This window comes from Pavona decussata, unplaced genomic scaffold (genome assembly GCF_977016875.1).
Source record: "Pavona decussata unplaced genomic scaffold, jaPavDecu1.1 SCAFFOLD_335, whole genome shotgun sequence".
NCBI lineage: Eukaryota > Metazoa > Cnidaria > Anthozoa > Scleractinia > Agariciidae > Pavona > Pavona decussata.
The window spans coordinates 77,359-95,000 of NW_028145723.1; the positions used below are offsets into that span (position 1 = coordinate 77,359).

Here is a 17,642-nt window from a genome sequence, read left to right on the forward strand (position 1 = left end):
CATCTGACATTTTCTCGTAGTCCTCGTAAGTTTGTGTCGCGTTAAAGAACGTCTAATAAAGATGAATTGAATAATTTTGGTTTCGTACTCGATTGAAAAGAGCTCCCCAAGTTTGCGATTGTTTGACAAGACGAGAGAACAGTAAATTGAATTGAAATTCAAAATCTTAGACACGGCTACCGTGTCATGTTGGTCACTTGCGTCCCATTTTACTCGCTGGCGTGCCATTTCACCCGGTGCTGTGCTTGACACACTTCATTGTTCGATCCAACATGCACCTTTGTTTTTATCGTGCGATAAAAAGAACAAAAGAAAAAATTAATTAGCCGTGCATTCTGCTGACACACTGCTCAGATGCCGGCGTATCATTTCACTCACTGCCTATAGTTTAGCGTGTCAATTTGGCGTGCCCCTGCGTTCACTTTTTTCCCTGTTTTCCCGTGGAGGATCACATTTCGGTTTTATCCAAGTGAACGTAAATAAAGAAATTAGTTCGTCAAGTGTTGATTGTCGCTCTGTATTAGCAAACTTTCAGTGTTTACATTTGTTCTGGTGAATAGATCTTATCGCTCACACTGGACCCCGAATGAAATTTATTTTCGAAGCTTTAGTTTTAGTATTCTACTTTACGCTAAGCCTTTCACCCACGAAATGGTCTTGAATCTTTAAAGTTAATTGAACGTTTTCTTTTTATATTTCGGCCAGAGAAATGAATGGCTTTACTCGGCTGTATGTAAATTCAGTGTTTACGGCCTGATCTTATCGATTACGTTTGACACCGAAGGGGGATATATCGAGAAGAGCCAAAAGAGCGTCTCCGAGGGAGGTTAATCGAAGTCGAACTTTTGGAAATTATCCGTCCTGAGAGGAAAGTTGCCCCTTAGTTTCGTTCAATGGAAGGAGTTAGCAGACAACACACATACTAGCTGTTTTCTTTTAAGAATACGTTATTCGTTGTGTTGATTTTAAGTCCTGGTTTCTTGTCCCGTAATGGCGGCTTATGATGAATACATGCAGACTCGGCAAAAATGTAGCGCACGCGCAGTAGACCCCTCTTTGCCATTTGAGGCTTACGAAGAAATCCTATTTTATAACTTGGGCTCCGCCTAAGTAATAAAATAGCATATTAGAGACACTAAGTTACCAGATAGAAATAAGGAGGGCTTCGGAGCAGCCAACAAGAATATTTGTTCATTAGTTATACTTAAACAGATTAACACTTCCATCGAACAAATGCCTAATTATTGATGAAAAAGTTTTGGACGTTTTCTTGACATAATAGGTTACCACGGCAACAATATAACCTGTTAAAACACCTGGGCCCGGTTGTTCGAAAGGCGATTAACGATTTAAAGTTAACCGAGGTTTTCTGCTCGCTCATCAAGATAGTTTTTTTATCTCTAATGTTGAGCTAGTGGTAAAGAAAAGTTGTTATTAATCCAGGATTAGTTGTAATCATTTTAGCCTAAATGGTTTTAACTAAAAACGAGCTCGGTGAAATCCCTTTTTTATTAAAGAGCTATGATTTGCATGTTCAGGTACAACGTTTTGCAAAGTTTAAGAATTTAAGATGGCTCTTAACCGCTTCCCACATTTTTCGGTATAAAACTTTGTTGTTCCGTCAAAAAAAGTACTCCATTCAGCTTTCTAGCAACTCCCAGTATCAATTATCTGACGAGGATAATTCAACAACTTATTTTCTTGTATTAGATTGGGAAATTTCTTCATTAAAATAAAATAATTTGAATGTCCGGTTTTTTTTTTTTTGGTCTAAGGACTAGTGCGCTTAAGACCCATCAAAGTGTTCTTGTTTACTTTTTAAACAAGAAAATCTATGTTGTGACACAGTTATTCTTGGCCCTTCTTGTCAGCATCATAGCATGGGTCAGTTGACAAGTAGAATGATTTTTCCTTTCTTTTTTTTGGTTATTCTCCTCTTCATGTATTCAAAAACGCACAATATTGATTGTTTTGTTATATTCTCATGTAAAATTCTTCAAATGTAAGAGTCTCATGGCTTGGATGATCTGTTCACCAACTTTTTCCTAAAAATAGAACGTCCAGATTTTTATGAGTTGTTGTTTTTTTTAAATAGCTTTTGTTCCTTTTAAAGCCAATTTAGATTAGTAACTTTTGACAAAGAAGGAAATACCTCACTGAAACTGAGTTCATATTTTCAATTGCTCAGAAACCTTACCAAGCAATGATGGGGAAAGACAACCAGCGCTGCATTCTTTACAAGAACAATGGCGAGAAAAAGAAGAATGTGAAGCCAACTTAATCCCACAGCTAAGCCAGACAGAACAACAAACAGATATCGTACAAAGAAAATTGGGAAATTGGCAAGAACAGTTGCGGGAGAGAGACTTGAGAGAGGCAAGTTTACTTGAGCAGCTGAGAGAAAAAAAACAACAACAAGAAAACTCACAAAGACAACTGACAGAGATGGAACAGCGGCTGACAAATTGCCAAGGACAACTGCAAGAGCAAGGCTTGAGAGAGGCCAGCTTACATGAGCAGCTGAGAGAAAAAGAACAACAACAAGAAAACTCACAAAGAGAACGGGCAGAGATGGAGGAGCGGCTGACAAATTGCGAAGAACAATTGCAAGAGAGAGACTTGAGAGAGGCCAGCCTACGTGAGCAGCTGAGAGAAAGAGAACAACAACAAGAAAACTCACAAAGAGAACGGGCAGAGATGGAGGAGCGGCTGACAAATTGCCAAGAACAATTACGAGAGAGAGACTTGAGAGAGGCCAGCTTACATGAGCAGCTGAGAGAAAAAGAAAAACAACAAGAAAATTCACTTAGAGAACGGGCAGAGATGGAGGAGCGGCTTGCAAACTGTGAAGGGCAAATTAGAGAAAAAGATGAAGAAGTGGCTAACATACAGCAACGCGTTTCCACCTTAGAGAGACAGCTGGGAGCAAAAGAACACGAGGTGAATGAACTTGAGTTGAGTCTTACAGCAGCTCGGCAAACATTGAACCAACAGCGTCAACAAGAAACATGTGACTGGGTCATTTCCCGCCACGAAATTCAATTGACAGACAAGTGCCTTGGGAGGGGAAGTTGGGGAAGCGTTAACGAGGGAACATACTGCGGCTGTAGTATAGCGGTGAAACAGATTCATGAGTTAATTTTGTCTCGTCATAACAGACGCTTGTTTGAGAGAGAAATGAACATTGCTTCAAGATGCCGCCATCCTTGCTTGTTGCAATTCATTGGAGCAACAAATGACGAGGGAAGCCCTTTGTTTGTCACCGAGCTCATGGAAAGAAGTTTACGAGCGTTGTTAGAGCAGCGTGAACTCTCTGAAACAGAAATCACTGTCATTTCTCTGGATGTAGCCCGAGCACTGAACTACCTTCACCAAAAGAGGCCCTCTCCTATTATTCACCGTGATGTCAGTAGTGCTAATGTGTTGCTATGGCGACAGGGTGACCAGTGGAGAGCTAAAGTTTCAGATTATGGCACTGCTAATTTCATTCAGCAGACTATGACAGTGGCTCCTGGAGCTCCAATTTATAGCGCGCCTGAAGCACTTTCTTCAAGTCAGACAGCCATGGTCAGTACACTTTATTCAGTTAAAAATGCACTGAACTATTAAGTGGTTCTTTGAGATTCTTGAAGATTGTTGGAGAATGGTTGCAGTGCTCCAAGATTTGTTTAGTCCGAGTGGTCGCAGATTAGGCCAAATCTTATGTAGGTAACTCTATTTAACACTAAATCTTTTTGACCTTGTCGCGCTCAGTTTTAGAGCAAATTACCCAAACCTATATATTATTTTAAAGTTTGGATAAAACAAAAATTAAACGCACTACAAGACGTTAAGTGCAAATCGACCCTGCCTTATAAACGTGAATTACACGCATAACCAATAACCATTAAACTCTACGAAACATTTTGTGGTTGTAAGATCTGTAGCAGGCATTGGCCTCATAAACCAGGTCGGAGATTTACAGAAATTGCTTTAGTTTTGAATGTATAAACTTCAAATCGCGTGTACTTTGTTTTGAAGTAACATATCAGAAATCTCCGACACGGTTTCATAAGCCAATGCGTACTAAGCATCTGAGAAGAGCTCAACACTAATTGATTTTTCCGCCCAGTGAGAAGTCAAAACCTCTTTTATTTCGCAACAGAAGCCGTTCTTGTGATTTCAAGTTTCGTAGATTTTGTTGTTGTATGTTTTAAAGCCTTTAGACCGGCACATTAGTTACATGTATTAGGCCCTTTTTCCAGTTGCTTTGAAGCTCATTATGAAAGCGAGGCTTCGTGCGTAATTTTTATTATGAAAATCAGTTTTCATTCATATGCAAGCAAAACTAATTTTCACATCAAAAGCTTTGCACTAAGGCTCGCTTTCGTAATGAGGTTCAAAGCAATAGCCTCTTCTTCAAAATGGCGGCCGAAAATTCACATAAGATAAAAATTAAAAACGTATACCAGCACTAGAATAAGCACTGTTACTTTAGTAACCCTGCAAAGATTCAGCATATCAGGTGTAATATCAGCTGAAAAAATGTAAGTAAAAAAAAATAAAAAATTTACAGACGTTTGTATGACGTATACCCCCAGTCATACAAACTTCTGTAAATTTGTCAAATCTCATCTTACATTTCCTAAGCTGATATAACACGTAATATGCTGAACCTTTGCAAGGTTACTAAAGTAAAGGTTCCCTAGCCTTTCCAGTGCTGGTATCTGTTTTACATTCAGTTCAATTTTAACTCATTCAAATCTGTTGCCGAGAAGGGTCTATTCCGAAATGTGCTATTCCATCAGCGTCAATACCCCCGGGCATTAGTGGGGGCATTTTCCTCATTTTCCTTCCTGAGGCCCTGGGTATTAGTCTTCCCCGCGGCATTTGACAGCCTCGTGATTTTTACGGCACAACGCTTTTACTTCCTTTCACTGACAAGTATCATTGTTATGAGGCAAAAGTTCATATTTTTTTTTTAGAAATTGACCACAGATGTATTAATAGTTCAATACTTATAATAAGGTTATTCTTTGTTTTTATAGGTTGATGTTTACAGCTTTGGTGTCCTTCTCTGTGAAATGTGCATCGGGGAAATGCCAGATCCTGAAAGGCGTGAAGAGCAACTCTTAATGGTGACGAACCGTGTGCTTAGAGGCCTGGTACGGAGGTGCCTGCAGACAGATCCTGCGGAGAGACCAAATATGGAAGAGATTATTCAAGAACTGGAGCAGTTTACTGAAACATTATAATTAATATGAAATGGCATGTAAGTCTCTTTAATCTCTCTTTCCGACTTTATGTGAATAGTTAATAGAAAAAATATTTGATAGTTTTTAGTAGTTTGTAATTCTTATTCATGTAAAAACTGTAGCTTTTAGGTAGCAACTTTTATAGGCTATGGATATGTCTAGTATGTTTAATTATTTTCAAGTAGTTTTCTTGTACGTCTAAGAATGTTTATCTGATACAGATTTAGGACATTAAAAGGCAATTGTAGCCAAAGTGTTTGAAAATAATGTGGTAGACCAAAGCTGACAAAATGGAGGTAGAATAGCTTCCTTGGGTAGCTTTTAGTCGTTAATGTAGCTCGTGTAAATAGTTTTAGGAGAAATATGTTTTATAAATAGTTTTTAGCAGTTTAATTTACGCTAGGAACTGGTTCTTTTTATCAATGACCGTATTTCTATTTTGTAGTATTTTTCATTATTCTGCAATGGTTTTAGATTTAGGGCATTCCGGCAAAACAAGTTGTAGTCGTACCCAAACCAATTAAAAGATGAGTAGCGTGCAATTGACTAAAATGAGTTAGAATAGTATTTGAACAGATTTTAGTAATTTGTGTAGTTCGTATAGGTAGTTTTTTTCTAAAAATATTCTGAAATTTTAGGTTGCGAGTTTTATAATCAGTGAACCTACCATTTTTCTATCTTCTATTTTATTTCTTTTCGATTTTACCTTCTCTTCTCTGTTTGTTAGGGCCTGGACGAAAATTACATAGGTTTTTCTTGTCACCTTAACTTGTTTTTGAACGTACATCGGTTTACTTGCCTCCTTGCCTTCTTGCTAGCAAGCTTGCTTCCTTAGTTAGCTGGCTAGCCAGACACCTAACTTACTTTTTTTTAACTTTCTTTTTTTTTCTACTTTTTTTTTATCACTTCCGTACTTACCTTCTGTTACCGTGAATTTAATTCCTCAGTAGCCTTTTTCAAAGTTATTGTGTGCCTGATATAAGAGGTGGGACATTTCAAAACAAGTTGTATTCAATGACAATTACTGAGCTAGACTAAAGTAATTTACCTAGTAGAATCATCAACAACAACAACAATAGCAACTGAGGAGAATAGAAAGATAGTGAAGATCCAGACTGCAAACTAAGCGTCCGGAGGCGCGAGCTGAATCAACCGATTGTGAAGCGCCTTTTGTTCTACAAGGAATTCCTAGACCGCAAAAGTGAAGCCAAGGACATTGTCAACGGTTCCTCCAATGTCTTAAATACTTATGGGATAACAGTCGGCTTTTCACAAAGAGCAATAAACAAATTGTCAGCAAAGAAATGAACTTTGTACAGATGCAAGAGTTTTTAAATTTTTACTTTGCTATCCAAAATTCTTAAGAGCTTGTTTTCTGTTTACTCAAGCGATTTTACGTTTTTTAATAATAATAGTATTCTAGCTTAAGTTCTGATCGGCTGAACACTACTCAGTAAATACTCTTCAACACCTTTTTTCTATCCACTGGTGTGCTACAGCTGCGTCACACTAAATGTTTGTATCAGGTGGACAACGAGTTTAATAATGACATAATCAATGTTTTAAAAAAAAGCTGTGTCATTTTTATGTGAGATTTGTAGTACCCATATGATAGTGTTTTTGAAGACTTGTGATCAGTAAACTGCCATATGCTCCTTAGCTGAGAAACCTGTTCCTGAAAGTCACTGATTGTGAGAAAAAAGTACGAACTTAGGAACAGTAAGATAAACTTAGTACTTGCAAAGCCTAAAACAAATTTTCTTTAAGGCGGTTTTTGTTATAGTGGTGCTATGCTCTGAAACAATTTGAAAAAGGAGGCTAAACTTGCCAAATCGTTCGGCGAATTCCGCGGGAGACAACCTACCCATCGTTAGCAGGGCTACGCTATTCTCAAAACTAGTCTTTGTGATGTAATGTGATGTAATTGTTTTGGTGTAGTCTATTTTTTTGTGGTGCAATTTAATGTGCTGTAATTTAAATGTGTTCACAGTTATTTGTAATATGTATTTGTACCTATGTGCTTTGTTCATTTGTAAACGCCTCACATGGAAACAAGCTTTCAGATGCTTGTGGCCAGCGTTTTAAAATAAAGTTGAATGTATGTAATAACGTGAAAAGAAAAATGTCATTTTAGCGCCACAGTAGCTGTGGTCACACTTGGCCATTTTCCTGAAGCAAAGCATTGGCTTTTGCTATGGTAAGATCAAAGTTGCGTGTATGACCTCTCTTTTCGAGGTTTACTTAATATCCATGACTGCGTAAAAAAAATCCCCAAAAAGTGCCATGACAATTACAGATATGTTAATGTTTTCTTTTTTTTTTTTTTTGTATCCAAAACTAAAATAACCAATTAGGATTTTTATGCATAATCGATGTCCGCATGGTTTATTATGAACAGGTAAATAAATTGCATCATTTTCTGTGTCGTTGCAAACATATTTTCATTAATTCTGTATTCAACACCCAGATATTTTTGACGAAAAGGAAAGATAGGGTTGAGTGTTTATTAAATAGATTATTTTGTTATAGGTTAGATTAGATAGCTGCTTTATATTAGAATTTCAGGGGAACAAATCACAGGTATTTACATATAATTACAATAGATAGTTTAACCATTATTGTATATATTCTATTTTTATACAGTGCGTATTATAGTGTGTTTTATATATACCATTTATTTTTGCTTATCTGTTTTACGAGGATTTCTTGTTTTTAAAGAAAACAAAATGTGCTGAGGATATCCGGTCCAAGATCTTCGGAGACTTTTCACAGTCATTTTAAAATGTGAAATATCTTTTTAAATTGTAAATGTATAGCAATTCCAATATCTAGAAAAATTACTGAGAGGAAAAAGAAACGGCTGAATATAGCAGGGACACACAACGAGAAAATACGCTTACAGCATTCTGGTGAGAAATCTTCGTTAGCACACGTACGTCGATCTGCACTACTCTTTCTTCGAAACTCGTTTCAAAGAGGAAACTTGACTGTCCTGTTTTGATACCCTCTCAGTGTCTAAAAATACCCAATCTCCACCGAATACATAAGAACTTATATTTCTCTGAATACCCAAGAATCTATATTTCTCTGAATACCTAAGAATTCATTTCCTCATAATATGGACTGCAATTTTAGTAATAAAACTACGGTTTTCACGGTTTTAGTTGTTGCCTGATCCTAATAGAAAAGATATTTCACTAAGAGTCGTTGTGTGTCCTTGATGTAGGGGCGTAGCTTTTTATTGGTCCAATTGGCTATAACCATTGTGTTTATCATTGCTTTTTACATTTTAAGATGTATCGAGCCTGTCGTTGAGCTTGGGAGTCAGCAGGAGAGGTGGTTGAAAATAAGCAGTACTTAATTTAGTGCTTTGACTGTAAAAAGTGATGGGCAATTTGTCGCTCGGTAGCTTTTTAAATACGGTGCACGAGCCTCCTAATACAAAGGTAATCTTGCGGGGTTTGTGACTGTGCGAGAAAAGAAGATCTTAGCAAGGGCTATTGAAATCCAAAACAAATTTTAAAAATGCCTCCAATTTTCTTCTTGAACTTCAACAGCTCTTGCTAAGATCTTATTTTCCCACGTTATCATAATCCGCGCAAAAATATCTCTGAATTAGAAGGCACAGTTCTCGGACCATCCCGAGATGCGCACAACGTATGCGCAGTAGAAAAAGATGGACTACTCTTAACTCAATCTCATACCCAGAGTCCTCAGGCTTTTTGGTCAGCGGGTGGGCGCCTGGAGAGAGTCTGGGGTACTGGAATTTTATTACCGTAGGATTTACGACGGTAAAACAATGCAAGCTGTTACGAGGCAGCCAATCAATAAATCTATTTGTTTTTTTTTTTTCGAATTATCCAGAGTCTATCCTGACGACCAACCAACCAACGAGATTGCCCTTAACTGGATTAGAAGTGCTCGCTCAGCGATTTTCGAATTTGTGTTAAAGGACTTCTAGTAGTAATACTGTTCTTTTAAAGCTATTTACTTAGCTATATACATTCGTAGCTTTGAAATGACTTTCAATCAATACTCAAGCTCGTGTTCCTTGCTGATTAGCTTTTGATTAGTTAGCGTTCTTTAATTATGAGCGAAGCAATAAAAGCTCATTGAAAAATGTTGGTTTTGCGTGATTCTTAACGATTCTTAAACGACCCTAAGCGCTTGCGAAAACTATCACAGCAAAGCCCGTTGTTTATTTTTTCTTTACATCCTGTATTTTTTTTTTTTTTTTTTACCTAGGTTCCTTTGTCAGCCAGTGCATGTATACCTACCAGATGTTACTTCAACTTTAACTTACTTTTGCCAACATCATCCACCACCGCACGACGTGCAAGCGCGGAACCAGGAAAATTGTGACCGTTTTCTGATGATGCGAGCGTCGATTTTATAAAAGCGCGAGCTTTTAGGGGGATTTGGGAACATTCTTCCCCGGGCGCGAAACTTTTAATCACAATTTCTGGTAAGTGCCATTTTCTGGGTTTTCAAGTCACTCTGACAGGCGTTTTCCATAATTAAACCTGGAAATTTTCTTTTATGCTAAAAATAGCCATTTGTTGTTAAGAATCTGATTGTTTTCCGTAAAACGGTGTAAACCACTCTGGATCTGCGCCTGACTTGAGTAAGGGACACCATTTGTCATTTGCCTGCTTGTCTCTGTACGATTTTCTCCTCGGCCCTCACGGTCAATTCGTTTCGGTGGCGTATGTACCATTGCAGTTGTCCTCCGTTGCAGACATGTCCTCTGACGTAATATGATATGATGGGCCAATCACATAATGCGATCTATCTTGGCCCACGCGAATTAAGACTGGTAAAGAGACTCCTTTGCAGTTCGGTCGTCTAGCAACATTGGTTATTCGACGGGGTGAGGGTAAGTGGGAAATATATTTGACTTGATTTGAAAGCGACGTAACTGAGTGGCTTACATCGATCGACTTCGTTTAAAAATCGAAAGCAACGGTATGTGCGTTGGTGTTCAGTTTCCACCCGGAGTTTCCATAAGCCTCTAAAGTCTTGTTCATACTATCTGCGTAAAGAAGAGGATAAATCAGAGAAGGAAATGCTAGCATTGCCGGCTTACGACCTAACCGACAAGAAGGAGAACGCTTCTTTCCCGACAAACGGGAGAGCTTCAAAGTCAACGATTCTCCTTGATCTTCGTATCATAGCATTCCAAATTTTCTTTAGAAAGCAAAATTGCTGTGACTTAGAGCGCAATATGTTCGGCAACGTTCTGAAGTTTTATTACAATAGTACCTTTCCAATTGTTTAGTTGAGTCCTCACTCGATATACATTTTTGGGACATCAGTTATCCGGTTTTCAGTACCATTTATTTATCGCAAACAAACAGGAGCCCAAAGGAGAAGCGCAACATAAATCTCAGTACTGTCTCATGTTTTAATCTACCGTCGCCTTACTTTAAAACTGACTAGCGGAATTTGCAGATTTATGTCTTTTTGTCTTCACTGAGAGCGTTTTTTAGTCGTTTATGCGAAAGTCATAAAGCGCTTTGTGGTGTTTTATCTGACAATTACCACAGTGCGCTTTGTGGTTTTGTATGCGAAGCCATAAAGCGCTTTGTGGTCAGTTTTAGGGCATTTTCAACAATGAAAACTGGGTATTTCATTGAAACCTACAAGCATATCACTCGATCTTGTGAACATTACATGATTTTTCCATTTTTATCACCAGAGAGCGCTTTGTGGACTAAATAAGGTGCCACAGAGCGCTTTGTGGCCTAATCAAAACACTACAAACCGCTCTGTGGCGCGGTTATTACACCCGGAGATACTAGTGAATAGGGGGTCTCCGCGGATAAGCCTAGAAAAGCTTGTGAGCTTTCCAGCTCAATATCGTGACTTTTGTTAAGAAATACTAATGTAACGATACCTGTTAGTGATTTTGGGAAACAAACAAAGTTGAAAAGTTAAGGTGAAAGTGCGTTGCTTTGTGGCACCTAGTGACTGAGTAATTCGGGACACTTGAAACCGCAGAAAGGAGCTCAGCAACTGGCAGCACGGTGAACTACCAGTCAATTATTTCATGTTCTTTTTTTAATCCATTATAATCTAGTTTTTCAAGCGATTTCAAATCAGATAAATCACTGCGACCTAGCGCAATTTTCATTTTTTATTTTGGAGGGAGGTGAAGGGGAGTGGGAATGAAAGGCTCTTTTACAGCACCGGCCGATTTCTTTGACCCTCGAGCAAAGTTGTTTTACGATGGCGTACCTTTTGGTAATTCGATTCTCATCAGAAAAGCAATCTGTTGTTCCCTGATTGACTTCTTAACAATGTGCGATGGTCCCTTCATTAGTACAGATATCATCCTGTTATTTGTTTGCACGTTTTTTATTTGCTGCAGCTTCCCAGTCATAAATGATTATACTTTGTCGGGAAAAATGGTCCGCTATCGGGAGCACGAATTAAGTTTCCATGATGATTTGCCCTACCTTGTAATCAAAGGAAGAAAAATAGCCTAACACGGCGCACACAAATGATCGAAAATCACATATTTACTGGTAAAATAGCCTCACTCAACGCGTGAAGAATGACACCGAGCTTAACCAATCAGGGAGATCCAGTTTCTTAGGACCGTCGTAATAGCTGGGCACTGAAAGCCCCGAAAAATAAAAATAAGATGGGTTATTTACATCACCCAAAAAACCTCAACCTCGTAATTCAAAACAATGTCGAAAAACAAAAGAAATCGAATGACAAATGAAAGGGCCCAGTAGTTTACACCATAGATGAGTGAAGGTGTACACGCTCTCCCCTTTTTCCCCTAGTCATACTTTTCCCCACACGTTAACTTTTCCTCCCCCTCCTTCACTCTCTGATTACTTGGAAAACTGTGGCTTCTAGGCGAAACCCTTAGCAGATTTTACAGCCACAACTTGTCTAGTAAAACGGAGAGAAAATGGTATCTCTAATGCTCTGTGTTCTACAATCAGGGACAAAAGTTGTTGACACATAAAAAATTACCAACCTTTATCCCTAGGTTTAAATTCTCCTTCTCCCCTAGTGAAAGGTAGCTTCCCCTTCCCCCCTTTTCAATGTTGGAAACAAATAAACATGCAGGAAGCGTTTTGCAACATTGTTTGGGGGGGGGGAGGGGGTGACTACAGATGAAAAGGGTGTTTTCATTCAAATACAAAATACCATGGTTAGTTCGAAAGCGTTAGTTTTGGTAAATTGTGTCAACACTTTTGTCCAGGATTGTACATAAGAAGACGAAAAGGCAGATTATGAATGACATGTTGAAAATAATGGAACTTTGTGCAAAAAGTTTGTTGAATCAAAGAAACTCACATTGAACGGCCAGAATCAAGTTGAAGTCAATCTATCATACCATTCTGAGAGAATCGCTGCTTGTAAACCATTTACACTTTTAAAACTTTAAGCGATTCGTAAATTCTATCAGTATCAATCAGTATCAAGAGAGCCATTTTTTTACGAGATTTTAAAACAAACAAACAAATGAACACATCAAAATTGAATAAAGTCGTAGCTTTGGAATAAATTTGCTTAAAACCTAAGAAGTCGTCATCTTTACCCATGCACTTATTTGTAGCTTGTTTTGCAGCGCTTGGTACACAGATAAATGTTGCTCATGTCATAGATAACAGAATAAACAGAGAGTTGAAAGGTTTTGGAGATAGACAGTCATATCATGTCTAGGAGGGGCTCAAGATTTTGTGCTATTGATGAGTCAGGGAACATGAAAAGATCATCTCACTGGCACAAATTCTTGACGGATCTCACCAGCCATCGACCATATGTTATTTGTCCCGTTGAGTTAGCTGAACAGTAGATTTGCAAAAGGAAAAATATTGGCTTGCGGAAAGAACTATTTATGAAGGCTCTTAGTAGTTTTCCATTCTTGCTCGTAATGCTAACGAAAATCAGCGACCGGTTTTGCTTTGATGAGGCCTCTTTAACCCGCTAAACGTTCGAGTAATGAGTTGTAAAATTCGATTGAGGTACGATTTTCCTTTCTATCTGTGAATATATCAACTTTCATGATGTTCCAGCTGGCTTCAATGCTGAACACACTTTTTCATTAATTGAAGCCGGAGAGGAAAGACTTCTATTGATCGTCATAAGCAACCCTATTGACCAACGCTGTTGGTAGACACCGGCGCGCGGACAAAACTTTGTAAGGGGCGCTGAACGCAATTTAATGGAACCTGTTAGTCGTTTGTGAACAGAGACGGTTTTAGAATTTTTGTTGCCCAAATATATCTTGGCTACCAGAATTCAGTGCTGTCTATAACACAGAGGATTTGTAGTACCATTTTCTCTGCGTTTTACTAGACAAGTTGTGGCTTGTACAATGTGCTAAGGGTTCCGCCTAGAAGCCACAGTATTCCGAGTGATCAGAGAGTGAAGGAGGGGGAGGAAAAGTTAACGTGTGGGGAAAAGTATGACTAGGGGAAAAAGGGGAGAGCGTGTACACCTTCACTCATTTATGGCGTAAACTACTGGGCCCTTTCATTTGTCATTCGAGTCCTTTTGCTTCTCGATATTGTTTTGATTCACGAAGTTGAGGTTTTTTGGATGATGTAAATAGCCCATCTTGTTTTTATTTTCCCGGGGCTTTCAGCGCCCAGGTATTACGACGGCTTTGATCCTAAGAAACTGGATCTCCCTGATTGGTTAAGCTCAGTGTCATTCTTCACGCGTTGAGTGAGGCTATTTTACCAGTAAATACATGATTTTCGATCATTTGATTACAAGGTATGGCAAATCATCATGAGAACTTAATTCGTGCTCCGATAGTAGACCATTTTTCCCGACAAAGTATAATCATTTACGACTGGGAAGCAGCAGCAAATACAAAACGTACAAACAAATAACAGGATGATATCTGTACTGATGAAGGGCCTATCGCACATTGTTAAGAAGTCAATCAGATAACAACAGATTGCTGTTCTGATGAGAACCGAATTACCAAAAAGTACGTCATCGTAAAACAACTTTGCTCGAGGGTCAAAGAAATCGGCCGGTGCTGTAGAAGAGCCTGTTATTTCCACTCCCCTTCACCTCCCTCTAAAATAAAAAATAAAACTTGCGCTGGGTGGCAGTGATTTAACTGATTTGAAATCACTTGAAAAACTGGATTATAATGGATAAAAAAAAATGAAATAATTGACTGATAGTTCATCGTGCTGCCAATTGCTGAGCTCCTTTCTCAGTGCGGTTTCAAGTGTTCCGAACTACTCAGTCTGAATTGGACTCACTAGGTGCCACAAAGCAACGCACTTTCAACTTAACTTTTCAACTTTATTTATTGCCCAAAATCACTGACAGGTATCGTTACATTAGTATTTCTTAACCCTTTAAGCCCCGAGGGAAATGCCAAATTTTTCTAAATCGGTAACTATAAACCAGGAGACCACATGTGATATACCATTTGAAAGGTGTTTTCTGGGGTATGCTATAAATCACACCAAAAGAAATGGAGGAGGTCACAGATTGAATTGACAGGTACCCAAAATGAAAAAATAAAAATGTTTAAAATTTTCCTGTTCCTTGTACAGATTGGGTATGTCCCTAAACTGTAGCTTAATTTGCAGCTCTCAGTGCATTGGTTGTTGTCAGATATTAACTTGGCCTAAAAAGTACAAAGATAAAAAGTTCCAAAAGTTGCAGGGGTGGTAAATCAAGTCTTGTATAGGAGTGGGGCATGATATTATGCCTTCCATATGCAGATCTTTCCAAGATCTTTTAGTTGTGCAAATTTCACACAAATTGACTGAATATTGAGCATGTAATTGCATCTTGTGCCATATGGCACTATCGGGGCTTAAAGGGTTAACAAAAGTCATGATATTGAGCTGGAAAGCTCACAAGCCTTTCTAGGCTTATCCGCGGAGACCCCATATTCACTAGTATCTCCGGTTGTAATAACCGCGCCACAGAGCACTTTGTGGCGTTTTGATTAGGCCACAAAGCGCTCTGTGGCACCTTCTTTAGTCCACAAAGCGCTCTCTGGTGATAAAATTGGAAAAATCATATAATGTTCACAAGATCGTGTGATATGCTTGTAGGTGTCAAGGAAACACCCAGTTTTCATTGTTGAATGCCCTAAAACTGACCACAAAGCACTTTATGGCTTCACATACAAAACCACAAAGCGCACTGTGGTAATTGTCAGATAAAACATCACAAAGCGCTTTATGACTTTCGTATAAAACGACTTAAAAAAAACGCTCTCAGTGAAGACAAAAAGACATAAATCTGCAAATTCCGCTAGTTAGTTTTAAAGTAACAGAAGTAAGGCGACGGTAGATTAAAAACATGACACAGACGTGAGTACTGAGATTTGTGTCGCGCTTCTCCTTTGGGCTCCCTGAGTGTTTGTTTGCGACAAATAAATGGTACTGAAAACCGGACAACTGATGTCCCAAAAATGTATATAGACTGAGGACACAACTGAACAATTGAAACGGTACTATTGTAATAAAACTTCAGAACTTTGCCGAACATATTGCGCTCTAAGTCACAGCAATTTTGCTTTTTAATTTGGGTGCACTAGGTTTCTAGAGAAAATTGGAATGCTATGATACGAAGATCAAGGAGAATCGTTGAGTTTGAAGCTCTCCCGTTTGTCGGGAAAGAAGCGTTCTCCTTCTTGTGACCTCTTGTCAGTTAGATCGTAAGCTCAATGTTAGCATTTCCTTCTCTGATTTATCCTCTTATTTACGAGGATAGCCGATGAACAAGACTTTAGAGGCTTATGGAAACTGAACACCAACGCACATACTGTTGCTTTCGATTTTTAAACGAAGTCGATCGATGTAAGCCGCTCAGTTACGTCGCTTTCAAATCAAGTCAAATATATTTGCCACTTACCCTCACCCCGTCGAATAACCAATTTTGCTCGAAGACCGAACTGCAACGGAGTCTCTTTACCAGTCTTTATTCGCGTGGGCCAAGATAGATCACATTATGTGATTGGCCCATCATATCACATGACGTCAGAGGACATGTCTGCAACGGAGGACATAACTGCAATGGTACACGCGAAAGTGACCAACTCGTCCCCAGAGCCCGCGCACGTTTTAGGCCAGCGGTGGCCACACGTCCACGAGCTCTGGGCTCCTCTGGGCTAATCAGAAACCGGAAGCAGGAGGGAGAGGTCAACTCGTGGGGATGATACGGGCCATCATGACGTCACTTCCTGTGAAGCGCGGGATTTTGTCCAGTTTCGAAAATGGCGCTGGTGATTTTATTGCATCAAACGACTTTTTTTTCCAGCCAGGCTCCGGATGGGGTTTGTTTTCTTGCTGAATAGATTTTTAATCTTCTTTTCTCGATATAGGTAAGTGTTCATTTATTTTCAACCTATTAATTATGCTGAAATTATTGCAGTGAAGAGTTACGTGTACTGGCGCTGATCGGAAAAGCTGAGATTGTCCGCGCCAGAAAATTACATCTTATTAATTATACAAAGTACTGGTGAAACTGACATTTGGCTCGGGACGAGGTCAAATCTTAGTGAAAACGTTCCAGTTGAGATTAGTAGGTTATATTCAACTGTAAAAATGATCAGTGCGTTTGTTTCGCCGAGTGAAAAACAGTGAAAATTATAAGTTTGTGTTTATTGCTGAAACTTGACCTGAAGTTATAAAATTTGCCTCTACTATTATTAAAATAATTGATAGATACAAAATGATGATTCAAAGGAGTTTATGTTAATTTACCCATGCCATTTAACCTTTGTAAAGAAGACTTTTGCTGAGCAACCTAGAATTTTGAAAAAAAGCTTGCAAAATATGCGGACGCCCGAGGAAACGGACTTTCTTTTGAACTGATAATTACTTTTTGCGAGAAATTTCTCGAAATTTCACACCAAATCGTGTACTCCTGACTCAGTTTTCTGCCCAAACATATTCACAATATCTTCAGCTTTCTCTAGATCTCCAATACGGAGACATCTTGTCATAGAAATAAACTTATGATCCACAAAACAAATGAGCAAGGAGACGATAAATGCTGTGTTTCAGTTGATTTACATTAGTAAGATTATGAAAGAGTTGAAGTTGAATTAAACTTAAGTACTAGTCCAGTGAGTAATTGAACCCGCCTTATGTATTCCAAACCTGTGAGAAAAAAACTTGTGCATTGCCACTAGAATTTTGATGTTTAGATACAGAATGTTTGGACTATTTTGCCTTGAAGCTGGCGTCAGCCGCTCGGCCTCGCAAGGAAAGTCTTGTCATATTTGCCTGTTTTTGTGAGATAATTAAGCAAAAAAAGCAAACCCCATCGCCCATTAACAATTACCAACTGGCAAATTACTTAGTACTGAAGGGTTCTTTGCAACGTAGCTTTTCCGATAGCTGGAGAAAAAAAGTGTTTTCGCCTTTCTTTTCGCGAGCGCTCGGCCAGACAGTA

The 17,642-nt window shown here is 38.7% G+C and overlaps 1 protein-coding gene across 3 annotated transcripts in view; it reads left to right on the forward strand.

Moving 5' to 3' along the window:
* Positions 1-17,642, forward strand: part of LOC146453369 (uncharacterized) — a 75,222-nt gene that overhangs the window by 35,018 nt on the left and 22,562 nt on the right. Inside the window, exons 5-6 of one of the 3 annotated variants that reach the window (XM_085096702.1) lie at positions 2,189-3,567; positions 5,028-5,730. The exons of the other annotated variants lie outside the window; for them this stretch is intronic. Coding sequence (XP_084952828.1) covers positions 2,189-3,567; positions 5,028-5,234 — 1,586 coding nt within the window. The 3' untranslated portion in view covers positions 5,235-5,730. Of the gene's footprint in view, positions 1-2,188; positions 3,568-5,027; positions 5,731-17,642 lie in introns of those variants that run through there. 3 annotated transcript variants of the gene reach the window in all.